Source organism: Glycine soja, chromosome 19 (genome assembly GCF_004193775.1).
Source record: "Glycine soja cultivar W05 chromosome 19, ASM419377v2, whole genome shotgun sequence".
NCBI classification, from domain to species: domain Eukaryota; kingdom Viridiplantae; phylum Streptophyta; class Magnoliopsida; order Fabales; family Fabaceae; genus Glycine; species Glycine soja.
Window position 1 is genome coordinate 41610669 of NC_041020.1, and position 17623 is coordinate 41628291.

Genomic DNA, 17623 nt, shown 5'->3' on the forward strand with positions numbered 1-17623 from the left:
CAGAACCCATGTTCAAAGGAGACAACAGCCTTGGGGGTAAGATCAGGTAGTATATGTAACTATTGAATCGTCTTACTGTCTTATTGCTTTGGCATAGTCATGTTTATCTGGTTAAACGATATGAGCTGAAGACCATCCCAAAAGTGCAACAAGCATCTGCCCTAATTTTAAGAAACATCTCACTACAACAATTAAGTATATACTACAACATATGTGCATCATGACTACGAACTCCCATCCCATGGCATAATGGTTCTATACAGACAGTCAGACAGATGCAAAAGAGACCAAATTACAAGGTAATAACAAGAAGCATCCATGGCTTCAAATCCTTTGTTTCGTGTGCCCCGAGGATCCAAAGATTGTCTTGAGGGAGCATTCACCTTTCCCTTCCATAATGTCATTCATAATCACAATATCCATATTCATCCAACACCATGTGGAGTTGTCTTCTACAGTCAGTTCCAGGACGTCTCTAGCGTAATTTTCAATTCAAGCTTCAGAGTTCTGCTTTTAAAAGCAAACATCTGCCTTCACTTAGGAGGCCTCTCCAGTGCAGTCCAACCAAACTTACCTTTTCTAAAATCTGCTAGGACGCGGAATGCTGCTTGATGAACATCTCCATTAAATACTCGAACGGCAAGCTTCTCTATGAATCTGCAATTTAGTAAAATATAATACATCACATTAAGTTAAGAAGAAACTACTTTAAAATATGAAGAGACATTAGCACTGTCTGACATCTAAATGCAAGACACATAAATCAACACAACAGAAATTAAAAAAAAAGAATCACGTACATTCTACCATCTCGACAATCTACATCAATCTTGTATCTTTTACAAAGAGCATCTCTGCCTGCATTCAACAAAGACTTAGAATTATGAGTTTGATGAGAGGGAAGAAAGATCAAACAACATAATATTTGACCCAACACTGTATCACTTTATAAATTACAGAACACTTGTTGGTAAACGTAAAGTGTCATGCAAAATACCAGTGAAACAATCGACATTGATATTGATATCCTAAACAAGGTACCATGAGAAAGAAACCCACCCACTCTGAGATCTAGACACTGACATTTTTCTCAACTAAAATAGGATTCCACTTTGGTTGCATGTCATGTCACATACCTACTGTGGGAAGCTTCGAAAGCATCTGCACAAGAATTGCAGCAACATCGGCCACATCGTAGGACCTCTCTCCAATGTCATCACATATGGCAAGTTTTATAGCAGCGGACTGATCACTGATCCGCATTGGGAGTATCCCAGGAGAGTCCAGCAGTTCAAGATCTTTCCCAAAACGAACCCACCTTTCACATTAAGAAGGAAATATGACAAATTACATATTCAGTGTGTAATGAGAGATCCAGTGATCTACTACTGTTTTGTTTGAGCTTAGGCTTTTAGTTGGAACAAATTAATTGTATACTTCTGCAGGAAACTGTTTTTGACACTATTAGCACTTGAGCAGAATGTACTATGTAGCCTCATTAACTTTTTCTTCTGTTGAGAGCAAAGAAAACCCGAGAAGCTATAATTTTCAACATTTGGGACAAAAATCTTTCTGATGAAATTCGGAGGACAGGTTGCATCCATTAGATTTTATAGTCATTTTAGAATCAAGAACAAAGTACAAACTTAAAAGTACTGAAATTAGTTCATATATTAAGTTAAACAAAAGACAAATTAATTTATGAACAAATAAAAGAAACTGCTGCAAATTTTAAATACTCTCAATTTCTCAATAAAAAAAATTATTTAGGGAAACAAAATGAATAACCTACCTCAATTCTCTTGTGACTCCTGGCCTAGGAGCTGCTGGGCACATTCTTCGCTTTAACAAACGGTTGATCAAAGATGACTTTCCAACATTAGGGTATCCAACTATTCCAGCTCGAACCTATTAAATAGTAATATACATTCTTTAAATAATAATAACATTTTGAGAGGCATTACATGTGAACGACAACAAATTGCAATTAATTGAAGGACAAGCTTTGCTCCATGCAGGTTCATGACTTAAGATCTAATTCCATAATACATAATTTGCAGTAATAAACTAATAATTAATAAAAGAACATTTGGAATAGAATTATGAACTAAAAGATAAATCTGCAAGAATAATTTATGTAAGCACTAGACATTAGGCTTAGCCCATGAAAACTCATTTGTATCCATTAAAGAAGGACAAGTGTGTACAACTAATAGATAACGCAATAAGGCACCTTTTTATTTTTGTAAAATAAGCAATACAAGATGAATAATAGGGAAAGATGGTACAAAGCAATCAGCTAAATTTTTTGTTATAACATTTACTGAACCACTGTTTCACTATATTAAATTTACTGAAAAGAATCAGCAAAACTTTCATTTATTATACAATTTTCTGAACACTTTTAAATTAGAGAACAAAGGAGCTGCGAGAAAAAAAGAGTGTTGTGACTTGTGAAAACAAGGTACTCGGCTCTTTCTTTCTCTAACAAAACATGTGCTTCATTATTTTTTTTAGATGGAAAAGTAGTCCTTTGAAGTTACAAGAGAAAGAGAGTTGCAAAAACTAGTATGCACACAGTAATTACTTTCTCCAATAAAAGGTATGCTTTCTTAGTCTGAGATAGGAAAGTAGGCCTTTTACCAGAGAATTAGCATAAGAAAATGAACAGAGAACCGAAAACAGGTTTGCAATTGCTAGGAGTAACCCACCGCACGAGGAAGTAGCCCTTTGGATCTACGCTTAACATTTACATCAGCTGCTAATTCCTTTGCTAACCGGCCAAGCTTCATCGTTCCCTGTACTCACAACATGTGATCAGACATCCTATACATGAAACTTTGGAGCATGGAGAACCATGGGAGAAAAAAAGATCTTGTTTCAATACCATTCCAAGCTGCCCATTGGAGAAGACAACCTTTGTGCCATTCCTAGTAAAATAATCTGCCCAAGCATTGCGGTCTGCAGTTGATATCATGTCTTCTCTATTTAAAACTAAAATTCTCTTTCTATTTCCAAGCCATAGATCCATCTACAAAAGCAAAAGTAACAGTAAGATGAAGACTAGGAATGTATCGCCCTAGAACCTAAGGCCTTAATATTGTACTGGGATGTATGGTCTTACACTCTTGCTAATACTTCATGTGCCAATATGAACCATTATGTGACATTAAAAAAAATAGCATTGGTGCAAAATATAAACTATTATTCATAAAACAAAGAAACCATGTAAAATGACTGTAACACTTTGTAATAAAAATTACATATCAAATAAAGAAACTAAAACCAACAATAGAGAACTGCAAGAAACAACTATATATTTCTTCCACAAAACCCAAGATGAAAAAAGAAACCTCTTAGGCATTAAATAATAGGAAGTAAAGTGAGGAAAACCAAAAAAGTTCAATCAAATGTCAATCATAGCTAGTTTGGATATACATCTCAAGAAGCACTTGTAGCAGAAGAAAACAAAATGAATCAAGTTATGCACCTGAACTTTTTCCCCTCCTAACTTTCCCATAAGTCGAAGTGTATAAGACAATAAGTTGATTTTAACTTATACAAGTAATTTAATTCATTTTACTTTCTACTTCTGTGGGTGCTGATAAGTTTATCCAAATTGCCTCTTAGTTCAAGATAACAACAGACGGGTGCAGAGGATAAAATTTAAACACAAACATCATTCATGTCAACTGTAAGTGGATACTTAACAAAGTTAATATCTTTAATTCAAAAAAAGAAACATGCCTGTGGATGACTTGTGGACATCGGAATTCGTCCATCCCGCACCTCTATCACAACATCCATCAACTTGAGCTGCTCCTTCAGTTCTTTTTCTGCTTTTGCTATATGACCAGGAAACCACTGCCCCATACCCCACAACAATCAGCATCTCAAGTTTCGCAACAATGCAACAGTACACAATACAGATTGATGGGCAGACATATAAACAAATACCTTACCTGCACAGGGCGCAATGCCTTTGTCCAGTGATAAAGATCAGTGTCAAGCTCACTCCAATGATCACTCTCTCCTTGGCACCCATCAAACAAGTTGTTGTTGTTGGGGTTTCCATATCCATTTTCCCTCCAACTGGGGCCTCCCACGCCAATTATCTGCACCACAAAAATTGAAATTTATTAAAAAAAAATGAAACTTGAATTACTCAAAACACCAAAACATAACATATACAAACCCCAGAACAGTAATCTCGGGAAGTGAGAGTGCATTGAAAAAAAGATAAGAACTTGAGTGAAAAGGGGAAAAGGGTTGCCTGAATAGTGGGGGATTGGGATGAGAGAGCTGATGCGGAGAATCTGCCACGGTTGGGAACGAAGTGTTGAGGTATTGGTGGAGAATTGGGGACCCATAAGCTTGATAGCTGAACACTCATCACTGTGCTATGCGACTAATCACTCTCTGTTCTTCGTTTTTCTGTTTTCAAACACGCTGCCCACAACACTCGCGAGTTTTTCTTTCTTTGCTTTGCGATAATTCTGAACTTCTGAAGGATAACCGATGACGTCTCAATTGAGAAGTGAGTGGATTTTTTTTGTCTTACGAGACAGATTGGGTTAGCTACTTTAGCCTGACAGCGAAAATACTTCAAGCAATACAAGAAAAAAAAAATCCTATTCACTAAAAATTATTATATAACAATATAAAGTTGCTTAATACTAGCATTATATAATTAAAAAAAATTGTTTTGATGGACACAATTTGAAGACTAATCAAAATCAAATTTAACAATCAACTGGTTAAGAGACTATTACAACATACTTGTAATCAAAATTAACTTATGACAACTAATTCAAATAATTATATCACATAGTGATTAGTTAAAACTAACTTACAGAAAATAACTAATTATTAAGTTTGTGTGAAATGTAATTACAAGTGATTTCATTATTCTTGCGTTGTTCAATATGATAGATGTGTTATTTATTAGAATTTCGTACCACACCCTTACGTTCTTCATCTCCTTTGCATCGTTAACTTTTGGGTGATAATACTTTTTTCTCTAAGTGCAGCCTCCATGCTCGACAAGTCCACAATCATGTAGACGTTGCACCTCCTTTCTCCTTTATCTTTCTCTTGGCTGCCTCTTCATAGAAGTAGTCATTCAACAAATGACTATGTTGGCCTTCACAATCGCGATTTATATGACATCTTCTTTGTCTCACGTAAGTACCTCATGATTTCTTCTTCAGTGTTATCTTCAAGTGTTTCATCGATAATTTCTCTCTAAAGTGTATCAAATTCAGAGTTTTGATTCATTTTACAAGTGAGTATAGCTACAAAAAAATAAAGGAGAATGCAGAGTTGTAGAAAATGTGTATGACTAAAAGAAAATTTAGCAATTAAATAGCATGATTTTCCAATGGCTACTTTTATATTGGCTAGTTTCACAACGGCTACTTTTGTAACAGCTAATTATATAATTAAAAAATAATAATTGTTTTGAAGGGCACAATTTGAAAACTAATTAAAATCAAATTCAACATTCAACTAGTTACTAGACTGTTACAACATACTTGTAATCAAAACTAACTTACAATATAATAACTAATTCAAATATTTTTACAACATAGTGACTAATTAAAACTAACTTACAACATTATAACTAATTACTAAATTTGCAAAAAACATAATTACAAGTGATTTCATAATTTTTGCATATTTCTTCAAACATTACACTGTTATGTTCTTTGCCTCCTTTGCCTTTGTTAACATTAAAGGTGGCAACACTTCTTTTCCTAATTACAAATTTCATGCCTAAAAAGTCCATAATCAGTGCAGACGTTGCACCTCCTTTTCACATGATCTTCCTCTTGGTTGCCTTTTCTCCCATTGGACACAAGATTTGTGATGGTGTGTCACTTTTTGAAACATCAATTGACACCTCCAGATTAAATGACAATGAGTAATCCCTATTATTATTAACAAAAATCTTTGTTCTTTTGGAACTACTTTCTTTAAGTTAATCTAATCATTTAGGTTAATCTTTCAACAGTCATCATGCATGCTTAAAAATAAAATTTTGTTTATCTTCCTTTCAAATGACATATGCATGAATCATGACATCATTCTCCTATAACCACTTTTTTTTTAAATCAATAACTTGCTTGTAATGGCTCTTAAACTTTTACAAAACATAATTTATTTTGTCATCTAGGTTTAAGTTTAGTCGACCCCCTTTCTTGTATATTGCCTCATAATTGATTATAATTTTATGTGACTCTCAACCAAAATCAACCTCTTGCTTGACCATTACTAACAATTAAATTGATTGAGATATAAAGCCATCTAGTGTATATCCTCTTCATTTATAAAATTTAACTTTGTTTTCTTTTTTTGAATTTTGTGCTCCTCGATCTAGTGTAATATTTCCTAACCCAATTTGAATTAAAGATTATGAAAATTATGTGTCAACTTCACTGGTAGAATGAGATTATGTATCACTAGAAGTATTGAATGGCATACAAAACACATTGGAGGTGTTTGGTGAAATTGAAGAAAAAAGTTTGAAAGCTTTGAAGATTTTGGATTGAAGACGATTGACAATTTTACATGAAACTCATTCATGATGGTAGCATGAAGGGAAAAAAAAGAATTTTGAAAATTTTAGGTTGACAGAAAAAATTAATTATTTTACAAATAATTACAATAAAACTGATTTGGATCCATTAGACGTTAAAGAAAAAAAAGTTAAACTAAAACTAGGTTTAAAAAATTTTGATTGAAAATGAGAATGAAAGAATGACAATCACAAAGGAAGGGGAATGAAAAAAATGGTAATATAATGACCAATGGGTAAATTTATTGGATTTCAAATATCCAATTTTATAATTTTTAAATATTAAAAATAAACACACACAACTACTTGGTCTAATTTTACAACAACAATCGTTATAATTTTTATATAGCAAACCTTCGAAATTGATGCCTGAATAGTGGTGATGTGGAACGATAGGATGTGCAAAAGAATCAGCCTGTTTCCTTTTCTTTCTCTTACCCCCACGTCTCTTTCTCATCTCAGATAAGCTCTTTTTCTCTCCTCACGCCGCTCCTCCCTCCCCCTCCCCTTCGATGGCCCATGCAACAAAAAAACCAAATCAACCAACCCCAACCACAAGAACAACAAAATCAACAACCTCCAAACTAGAACCACACCCACAATCGTAAATCGGAGGCCATCGCCAAAATTGGTGACGAAACCGCCGATCTGAACGAAAAAGTCAGCGAATCGAACAAGAATAATATCATTAGTCAAAGAAACCCACTACATGCTAAAAAATAATGATCTGCGATTTCTATATCTAACATACATTTACATCTTTGTACATTTTCAACTTTCTTCCTGTCATGGCTAAAATCTAGGGATTCTCATGAGTCAGCTGGATGAGACTTGACAAGTAAAGTTGAGAAGAACATGCATATGTCTGGTAAAATGTGACGAACCAGAGGACAATACCTGCATGTTGAAAAGATGGAAGAACATATAGTGACGAATGAAAGGTTGGATTTCATCAATTGAATGCTCTTAGTACACCAGCAGCCCACCAGAAAAACAGTAAACTATGAAAGTACTCTTCAGGTTGTAAAAAATGTGCATACCATGGTTCAGATCTCAGTTTATCAAATTTCTCCAGCATAAACAGTATACATGAATGTTTTAATGAAGTAGCATTGAAATCCTCTGACATCTTGTACAGTAGTGAAACATTTTCCTCAGAAATTTCCTATAAGAATAAGTAGATGAGCCATGTGATTAAATTAAGCCATTAAAAAAAAACTTTCTACAAAAGCAGAACAAATAAAAACCGTGAAACACAATTGAGTCTACCTGAGCAATAGCATATTCGCATATACGCTTAAGGCCGTCCAGAAGATACTGATCTGCTGCTCTGAGCAGGTCCTGAGCAATATCCAAATTGACATCTACTGTTCCAGTGTATATAAATCTAGAAGTGCCAACAGAAAATCAAATCATACACAAGGCTTATTGTGAGATTGCAAAAACACCAGAAAGGGATAGCAGAAGATGCACCTCATCATCAATTCAAAGACATCCCATTTAATGTTCGGAATCACTATATTTTTGGCTTCCCTTTCCTGCACCATGAATTTCAAGACATTAATATGGATATTTAAGATTAACAGCTCAAGTTCCAGAGATCCTTTAGTCCCATTTGAATTGAAAAGTGATTGTTAAGTGTTCGATACAATAAACTGTTGAGAAAGAAAGGATTAAGAATTCTGATTGGTAGACCATGTCAGAATAAATAAAAGAAAAGAGGACTTGAAAACAAGTTACAAAACAATTAATGCTTACCCTATAACTGCCATCAAACATTGCACGAAAGATATCCGAAGAAACTAAACAATCTCTATGAGCATAGAAACTTCTACCTGAAGAAAGGAAAACACAGTAAATTAGTACAGATATCAAAATGAGTATGTGTACAAACTAACCAAAATTTTTAACAGCAGATACTTCACCTTCAACCAGGAATGTGACATCAGAAAGTTTAGGATTGTTTACATATTCCTCGCCCAAGTACATCTACAGCAAATGCAATCAACAAATATACCGTGAACAAAAATTGTGAAAAAAATAATCTCAGCTTCCTATTTTCATCCCCTTAACATAGACACAGCAAAATATCAGAAATTCAATTGCTAAGACAATAATTACTATTCCAATTTAAATAATTCAATTATGATAACATAGTACACATTGTTCAACAAATAAGGGGGAAAAATCAAAATAAACGAACGTGGTAACCTCACACATAAAGAGCAAAAATACCTGGGGAGTTGGTGATGGAGGAGCGATGTCAAAAAGAGAGAAAGAAGAACTGGCTTTGGCAGCCAATTGGTGAAGCGCCATTGAAGCATCACTCTTCTGCTTTACATTTGAAGATTTAAGAATATCCAGCAGCAATTTTAATCCTGAATATTTAGCACCACATTAATTGAAATTTGAAAATACATTCGAAGTACACTGGGTGAGAAATTACAAACATGCAGAGATCAATTATTTACCATTATTGTCAATGAATATAGTTTTACGATCATGAGGAGAACATAAATAAGCAAGAGCAATAGCTACACGTCTTTGAACTGCTTCTTCCGCCAAGCGTATAAGATGTATTAGGTGTTTCAACACCTGCCAAAGTGGAATAGATATAAAAATCATATCTAATAACGTAAAAATATATTAAAAATAGTTTAAATAGATTATAATTCTCATCTATGACTAAACTAAATCACCCGCATAGAATTTGCGAGAAAACTCACTCGCCCTTGAGTCTTTTCCTCTAATCTTTTTAATGTCTTTGTTACACACACTCCAGTTTGCTGCGAGTTAAACGACAATCACAAGGAAACCCATTTAATAAATGGTGAGAGAAAGGAGTTCTGTTAGTGAACATTAATAACAACTAAAAATTGAGAAGGAATGCAATTAAGTAAAATGCAAAGAGTAAATGAACATACTTGATTTCTGAAATTTCCAGCCTTCAGTTTTTGAAAACCATCCTTCTTAATAATGTCTGCAACATTGTTCTATCATACAAGTTGTTACATCAGTGGAAGCATATCACATTATCACTGCACATCAATGATTTCCAAAAGGACAACATAATGTTGCCCAAGTAAAGATCAAGGAAACTTCACCTCATTATCAACAAGACTATAGAGAGCAAAAACAGCATTTTGTTGGACAGGAACCTTCTTTGAGCCAAGAAGTTTGAGCAGAGGCTCTATACCTCCACTTTGAGCAATACCAGCTTGATTATGTGAGTCCTGACATTTGAATTATATGTGCACAAAAAAAGGTTATACTAGAAAATGGTAAGAGTTAAAAAAAAAACACATAAAATTACAGAAACAAGGAGCTTTTCTGCATCATTTGATGCCATTAATATATAAATTAAGAAAATCCACCCATTAAGAGTTAGGTTTAAGAAAGGAAACCCCAAGTTCAGCCAAAAATACTTAGTGTAACTTTAAAGAAATTCTTAAGTGGGCAATGCCATATAAGATTGCATGTGCTACATTATAAACACACATTATCAATTTTAAAACAGTGGTGTGTAGCATATAACTCTAAAAATGTTATAGTGAGTGTTATTTTAAAAATATTATTATAATGGAAACTAAATAATTTATACTACACATGAATAATCAAAAATCAAAACGAGAAACCCAAAATTAAAGAGATTCATGATAAACAATACACCACAGTTTTACACACACAATCACCATCAATCTAGGAGCAATAAGATCACAATAATGAAATAAAAAAAATGAAAGATGGTACAATTAATAGAAAAAAAACATAACACATTGAGACTAATCACCTGTGCCAACCTCCCAAGTGCAAAAGCTGACATTTCCTGAAGCTCAACATCTGGAGACTTAAGCATATCAACTAATGGTGGAATAGCCCCTCTTTGGCCAATATGAACCTACACAAACCACAAAATATAGAATTCAATAAGAGGATTTCATATATGACAGATTGATCATATTACAAGTTTGAAACACAACTAAATCACCTTGCAATCTGAATCTGTTGTGGCAAACTGACCAATTAAAAGAGCTGCTTCTCTTTGGCTCTCCGGACAGGAGGAACTGTCATTGAAATTTTGAAACTTAGGGGGAAAAGTACTAAATTACAAAATAATAATATGGATTGCTTACAGGAAAAGCCAAGACCGAAGTATAATGTTACCTAAGTGAAGAAATGACAGGTTGTAAAGCACCAGCTAGAAGAACTTCTTTCTTAATATTTGGCGAAGAGTGGACCAGATTTCCAATCACACCAACCTACAAAAAGTGCTAATTCAGCTAGTGCAAGTAGTTTAGAACTCTGCAAGCAGCAATCTATAAAAACATTGGATTGTGTAAAGTCATATAAGCATCTTACTGCCTCATAATGTACTTTAGGATCCTCTGATTGGAGCATTAGTACAAGAGTGGGTAACGCATTGCATTCAACAATCTGCAATATTTTATTCTTGTAAACAACCATATCAACAGAATCTATCACAACGATTTACTGCAAAAAGTCAACTACCTGATTTTTATTAGCATCATTGTTAAATGCAAGAGTTCGCAAGGCCCGTGCAGCTGCTCTCTGTACCTTTATGTCATTGAATTCAAGCAATTCAACAAGAGGAGCTATACCACCTTCCATCCTGAATATACCATTTGTATATAAGAGTAAAGAATACAGCTGTAGAATATATATTTTTTAAGGTATGGAAAAAAGAGAAAAACCTGACTAGGGTCTTAATGCCAGTATTTTCATGGGCTAGGCTGGTTATTGCATCAGCTACTCTCTTTAGAAGGTCAATAAGTGGTTGAGCAATAGTACTGATCTTTTGCATCCTTAACCAATCAACAAGACAGGGCAAGGCTCCAGCATCCACAACGAGTTGCTGATACTCTTTCTGTTTCATGATAAAGATAAAGCAAAAATAAAATCAGAGTTAAGATGCTTCATGATTTATAAAATAGTCTGAAACAAAGAAAAAGAGAAATGCATTAAAACTATAAAAAAAACATAATCATTTTCCTGGAAACAAGGACCACACTGATATACTGCTAAAGAAGATCAAATGGAATGCACATAGAAATTCAACATTGTTATTATGTGTATGTAGTATGATTGAGCAGTTAACCCCATACAGCCACATTCTTTACAACATGCATCTGTTAAAGACTGTGATGGCAGCTGCTCCTTGAGCAGGTGAATAATAAACACAATTCAGAGGAACCTTGGGTGCTTTGAACTTGTCAAGAACAATAGGGCACAAGCACAACAAATGAGCAATTCCAATTCCTTCGCCCCTTATATATTCAATAGCCACCAGTTGAAAACTAAACGTTGATCTTGATTGACAAGTCATTCTAAATTATTATTTACTAATATTCATTTAGGGTCTAAAACATTGTAGTTTAGAATTATCTAATTTGCAGGTAAGTTTCCACACCTACACACATGCACGACTATCTATCAATGGATAATTCATCTGGCTTGAACTGAAACCTTTTGATCGATAAATCTAAAGCCAACACTATAGTTACAATTTCATATAATTAAAATAGTTAGAGAGAAAGGAAATAGCAAAACTTAGTTACTTCAATGGCAAGAAGCTCAAGGATGACCGCGCATCCTTTGATGACCTCAAACTGAAAATGTTTGGTAACGCCATCACTGTCATCTTTCACAGAGTCTGCCTCATCACCGTCATCTCTCCGTGCGTTGTCTGTCAATCGAAGATGCCTCACCAGAGCGGGGACGACACCGCATTTCAGTAGAGTATCCACAAGATCCTCTAACAAAAGGCAAGAAGAGATGTCAACCAAAGGGTGAAGAGAAATTTTCAGTTAGCAAATGAAAAAGTACCGTTTTCAGCGAGTAGAGATAGGGCATCAATAGCACTCTTAATGGCAGTACAATCAGAGACAGAGGATGGGTGAGCGGAGTTGAGGAGAGAGACGTGTCGGAGAATCTTTGCAGAGATCTTTGGGTGAAGTTGTTTGGAAGTGTGGATTAAATCTGCTTCGAGCTTGCGCTTCAAGCTTTTTCTAACAGCATAGTGAGGGTTTTCCATGGAGCGTCGCGGTGAAACGAAAACAAAATAAATTAATCAGTCCTTGAGAGGCTTGGTTTGAGTGAGATCAGGAATCAGAATGTTTGAGACGTCTCTCTTATGAAAAGTTTTATCTTTCCTTTTGGGTTGAGTTTTGGCCAACTTTTTTCATTTGAATTTGGCGGTAAAACCTTTTTTCGTTCCCGCCGGTTTCTCTCATGCGCGGTCCATGAAATGAAATATGCAATTTAATTTGATCTTATACTACATTTGATAGCTTATACCGTTCCATACTGTTATACATATTTTTATTTTATTAATAATTTAGAGTTTTTATTTTTTAAATCATAATATTATTACTATTACAATTAATGTTATGTATAATTTTTTTTATTGTCTTTAGTTTTTATTATTTTTATTACTATTTTAGATTTTATATTATTATGGTAATATTTTTTATTTTTTATTAACATTATAATATTATGTTGTTATTATTTTTATATTTTATTAGCATTGGTTATGTTCATTATTAGTTTATTTTTCTTTACATTAAACTTATTTTTACTTTTAAGTTATTTAATCATTATTCCTAGGGTTCTGATTAACATTTGGTATTAAACAATTATATTAGTACTGTAAATTATATTAGTACTGTAGTTATATAATTTTATATTATTCTTAAGATTATAGTATTAATTTACTATTGTTTTGTATTTTATTAATATTTTTTACTGGTTGAATTACAATTTATGACTTTAGTTCTCTTGTTTTGTTTTTTATTCAAATTTTTAATTTTTCATGTTTTATCGTCATCTAATTGAATCTTACATCTAATATATTTACTTAAGATTTCATGAAAAATAATTTAATTAATTAAAGTATAAAAAAATAAAGGAAAAAATATGTACAAAATTGATAATTGAATCAAAATTATAATTTTCTTGAAATAGAAGAACCAAAATTGAAAAAAAAATAAAAATAAAGGATCAAAATTATGGATTATGAAATACTAGGAGATAAATTTTAATTTAATTTTGTTTATATTAAAATGTTATTTTCATTTATTTTACATTTGTTGCTCTTCCCCGTAAGTTTGACTAGTAAAACAACCTACCATGGTGCATAGAGACATTCAAGTAAAGTCTACCACGAGAACCATGGGTTTGAGTGGGTTATAACCCCCCTCATACGTACGTCCTCAATGTGTGCTAGATTTCCTTTAAAAGGTACATGTTTGCCCGTTGCTTTAACGCACGAATGAAACTCTGAAAAATGAAAAAAGTAAGAAGAGAGATTGTTCGAGATAAAAAAATTAAATTAAATTTGTTAAATAAATAAACTATAATCCACAATATATTTTAGTTAATTTTTAGTTTTTTTAATAGTTGAAAAATTTGTTTCACCGGATTAATAAGTTTTTTTATTAGTTGATGTAATATTTTTTAAACGTTAACTTCTAATTTTTTTATATTTTATTTTTATTCTCAATATATTTATTTAATTTTTAATTATTTTTTTAAATAAATTATAATTTTTTTATTTTTTTATTTTTTTTATATTTTTTAGGTTAATGTTAACTAATTTTATCGAATATTTATATTTTAATAAATTAATTTTTTAACTTTCACTACCAACTAATTTCTCCATACCCAAACAAAATTTTAATATTTTATGTAATTCCTATTTTACCCAACTCAAAAGAATTTAGTTTCTTATTTTTTTACTTCAAAACCTTTTTTTTTAATTAAATAGGCATATAATTGATTTAAATAATAATAGTTTTAAAAAAAACTAAATAAAATCATTTGGGACTTAAAAAACTAATTAATTATTTGTCTTCTTCCCCAAAGTCCTACAATCTCTTCTACGTGCGCCACTAGTCTTACACGCAGATCCATCCTCGACCAGATTTGCGGCCACCGACTGGTCACCAACTCACCGCACACCCCTATTGGAAAATCATTCCACGAGACTCACGATCCCGATCAAGAGTTGTTTCGAAAAGTTACAAATATCAGAACATTAATGTGCTCTTTCATTGCCTTCCTCGTCATTTTTGAGATGAAAGTGAAATGATTGATCCCACATAAGTTTAACAACCTTCAGCTCAACTTTCAGTCCAACCGAACACCATGTAAAATAAACTTTCATCTCCATTTAACCCACTTTCACTTTCATCTGTACCGAACGGAGCCTAAAAGGAAAGTTTGGTTGTAATTAAAGAGCTACCACTGCCACTGCCACTGCCATTTGGAGGTTCATTACCAGAACTTGTTCCACTCATACTGCCTGCACATAAAATGAAACCCTGAGCCATTACTTGGCGTTTGTTCTATATTTTAAAGGATTGATAACTATTAATTAACAATAACAACTAAAATTGTAAAAGCACACACTGTGCATGTATAAATAACAACTCATTATGTATGTACAATAATAACAGATACTGTGTCAGTATAATATTACACATTTTCTATGACATACAATTTTAAAAGGAAGGGGAAACCAAAGCACAGGGAAAACAATTTTCGGTAATATCACCTAGTTTGCTTTATTGTAACTTCAAATATTTCTTTCATGCCATATATTTTTTACTCATTTTTTTCCTACCTTTGGCATTGCAAGACACTTAAGAAAGAAATAGTTTATTCTTCCAGCCTAACCCTTCCTTAAGTAAACCATCTTGTGTTACACTTTAGCTTTTTGTGGTTCATACTATATGCGGTTTTTATTTTTATAATCATCGAAGATAAAACTCTCAAATTACATACGTAAACTTGTATGAATTTTTGTTTGCTACTTGAAATTGAGTATTAGTTTCCTTTTTTTTCCTAGGATTGAAAATGATATATTTTACATGTCTATACAAAAGTCTTTGGATTTCCAAATAATGTCAAGTGCTTAGTATCATTGCTATTTGTTTCGATCTTTTCATCAAATGTATATTTTTCTTAAAATCATTAAAAGTGAAAGTTTGACATTTTTTTATTTGGATTTTGACACAATTGTCCACTGACAATGTCAACCAAATGGAAATTAATATATAGCAATGGAAGATCTTTCTCATCAAGCGTATGTGTATGCTTGCTCTGGTATACAGGCTTTAACCTTTTCCACTCATTAAATGAAAAGCTTAAATATATTTTTTATTTCCTAATTTTTTTAATTTTGCATTTGGTCGCCATTTTTTTGTGTTCCGTCACTTTAACCTTTATGTTTTTAATTTTGATAAAAATGAGGAACCAAATTGGACCTTTCTAAAAAAAAACATTAAAGATAAAAATGATCATTTTAAAAAATGTGTATCTATTTTGGTTACGTCACGATTAACAATCGTCGATAAAGACTAATTTAAAGTTTTTGAAAATGTTAAGGACTAAAATGAAGTTTCTATAACATAAACGACTAAAGTTAACAAAAAATAAAACATAAAGGACCAAATATCTATTTTAACCTTTATTCAGTGGAAAAATATATGGAAATTAAGTGTTTGAAAAGGGGTATTTTTGGACAAAAAATAGTGAAAAGGAGTGTAAAAGTGAAAATAAGGGTGTGCTTTGTAATTGCCCTGCTTGAATTTAACAATTTGAAGGAGTGGTTGATCTAATAAATAAAATAGAGTGTTGCTAGGTGCACCAAGCATTATTGCTGGTGCACCCAACATTCTTTGAAAATGGCAAAACTGTCCCTATTAATTTATCCCCTTACGGATCAAGTTGATCCGTAAGTCTTAAAAATCAATTTAATCCATAAAATACTTACGGATCAAGTTGATCCGTAAGTCTTAAAAATTAACTTACGGATCAACTTAATCCATAAGGGGTATTTCTGTCTTTCCGTGGATAGTACTGAGTGCATCAACAATAATGCTGGATGCACCTAGCAGCACTCAATAAAATATGTATAAATTCCAGGCCCAGCTGATGACCTAAAGAAATAATATCACCAAATACGTGAAGCGGAATTAAATGGGCCTTTGAAACAATCAAACAAGGATAAAGGCAGGGTTTCCCCCGCCCCAAATAAATAGGCAAAGATCAAACCAACATTAAGTTAATCTTTGGTTCAAAATTTTGAATAAATGAGCTTTAGTTAAAAATAAGTTTGAAGTAAAGTGAGGTATATTTGAAAAGCTTTTTTTCTTCAAAATAGTTTGCAACATGAAATAAAATACGACAATAGTAAGATGTGTACCTGTATTATATCATCACAGATGTTTGTTTTTCTTTTTATTAGTATTGACATATTGGTATGAACCTAATTGTATCATAATACTAAACCTAAATGATTTGGTCTAAACAATCTTGCAAATGATAAATCACAAGTTACATTTATATTTTTGGTGAGATAAAATGTGAATACTTTTTAAATTGAAAAATGGAAGATCCGGTAGTATTTATCCTTTCCCAAGTATTTAATGTGACCACTTACCAGAACTTAAATTTTAGATCTCTGATTAAGAGAAAATAACTCCATGTTTATCCAGGTGGTCAGTAGTCATGGTGGTATTTGTCCTTTTGGTATAGTTAAAATAATAATTAATAACACAGAGCATAATGTAAGTAGTGTGCATAGTAGCCATTAGCCAAGCTGTCAAGATAGTTGTCACTTGTCGCCGAGGGTAAAGAAGCTTCCTCTAAGTTACCAAAGGACATGGTGTATCCCTGCGCACCACATTTGCAGCCATTTTTCACTGCCCCACACAGCTTATTTTGTCCTTTTCTTCCCTTGTACGGTTGTATACCCACGTTGAAATCCACAGAACTAAAATTTACGAGTAAGTTAATGCTAGTGTATTATAAGTTAATGTTTGTCTGTTGTGGGTCTAAATATATTTTATATACCGACATTGTTGTTATATTTAGTTTATCTTCTTGTATTATGTATGATGCGCTATAGTCATTTTACTTTGTAAAATTTCAATATAAAATATAAATAATAGCATTTATATATAAAAAATTCCATAAATAACATTAATTATATACATTATAACTCAAATCTATTGACTTAGGATA

General features: G+C 32.6%; 2 protein-coding genes across 3 annotated transcripts; both read right to left on the bottom strand.

Annotated features, from left to right (window-relative positions):
- Nucleotides 1–30: 30 nt before the first annotated feature.
- LOC114400050 (DAR GTPase 3, chloroplastic-like) lies at nucleotides 31–4609 on the bottom strand. Its single transcript, XM_028362305.1, has 9 exons — nucleotides 4274–4609; nucleotides 3963–4115; nucleotides 3748–3864; nucleotides 2888–3031; nucleotides 2712–2798; nucleotides 1793–1908; nucleotides 1137–1318; nucleotides 801–858; nucleotides 31–657 (listed from the first exon to the last, which is right to left on the bottom strand). The coding sequence occupies exons 1-9, from the start codon at nucleotides 4391–4393 to the stop codon at nucleotides 534–536; spliced, it is 1101 nt and encodes a 366-aa protein (XP_028218106.1). The 5' UTR covers nucleotides 4394–4609; the 3' UTR covers nucleotides 31–533.
- Nucleotides 4610–6795: 2186 nt separating this feature from the next.
- On the bottom strand, nucleotides 6796–12730 carry LOC114399423 (ARM REPEAT PROTEIN INTERACTING WITH ABF2-like). Of its 2 annotated transcripts, XR_003663722.1 has the most exons (20): nucleotides 12422–12730; nucleotides 12154–12350; nucleotides 11290–11462; nucleotides 11087–11207; nucleotides 10937–11011; nucleotides 10742–10836; nucleotides 10566–10641; nucleotides 10368–10475; nucleotides 9682–9810; nucleotides 9502–9570; nucleotides 9304–9363; nucleotides 9049–9172; nucleotides 8813–8955; nucleotides 8503–8566; nucleotides 8336–8412; nucleotides 8051–8115; nucleotides 7847–7964; nucleotides 7618–7742; nucleotides 7329–7474; nucleotides 6796–7225 (listed from the first exon to the last, which is right to left on the bottom strand). XR_003663722.1 is itself a non-coding variant. In XM_028361607.1 (19 exons), the coding sequence occupies exons 1-19, from the start codon at nucleotides 12627–12629 to the stop codon at nucleotides 7387–7389; spliced, it is 2115 nt and encodes a 704-aa protein (XP_028217408.1). In that variant the 5' UTR covers nucleotides 12630–12730; the 3' UTR covers nucleotides 6801–7386. The 2 variants fall into 2 exon arrangements, 1 of the variants encoding a protein (XP_028217408.1); XM_028361607.1 differs by having other exon boundaries at nucleotides 6801–7474.
- Nucleotides 12731–17623: the final 4893 nt, after the last annotated feature.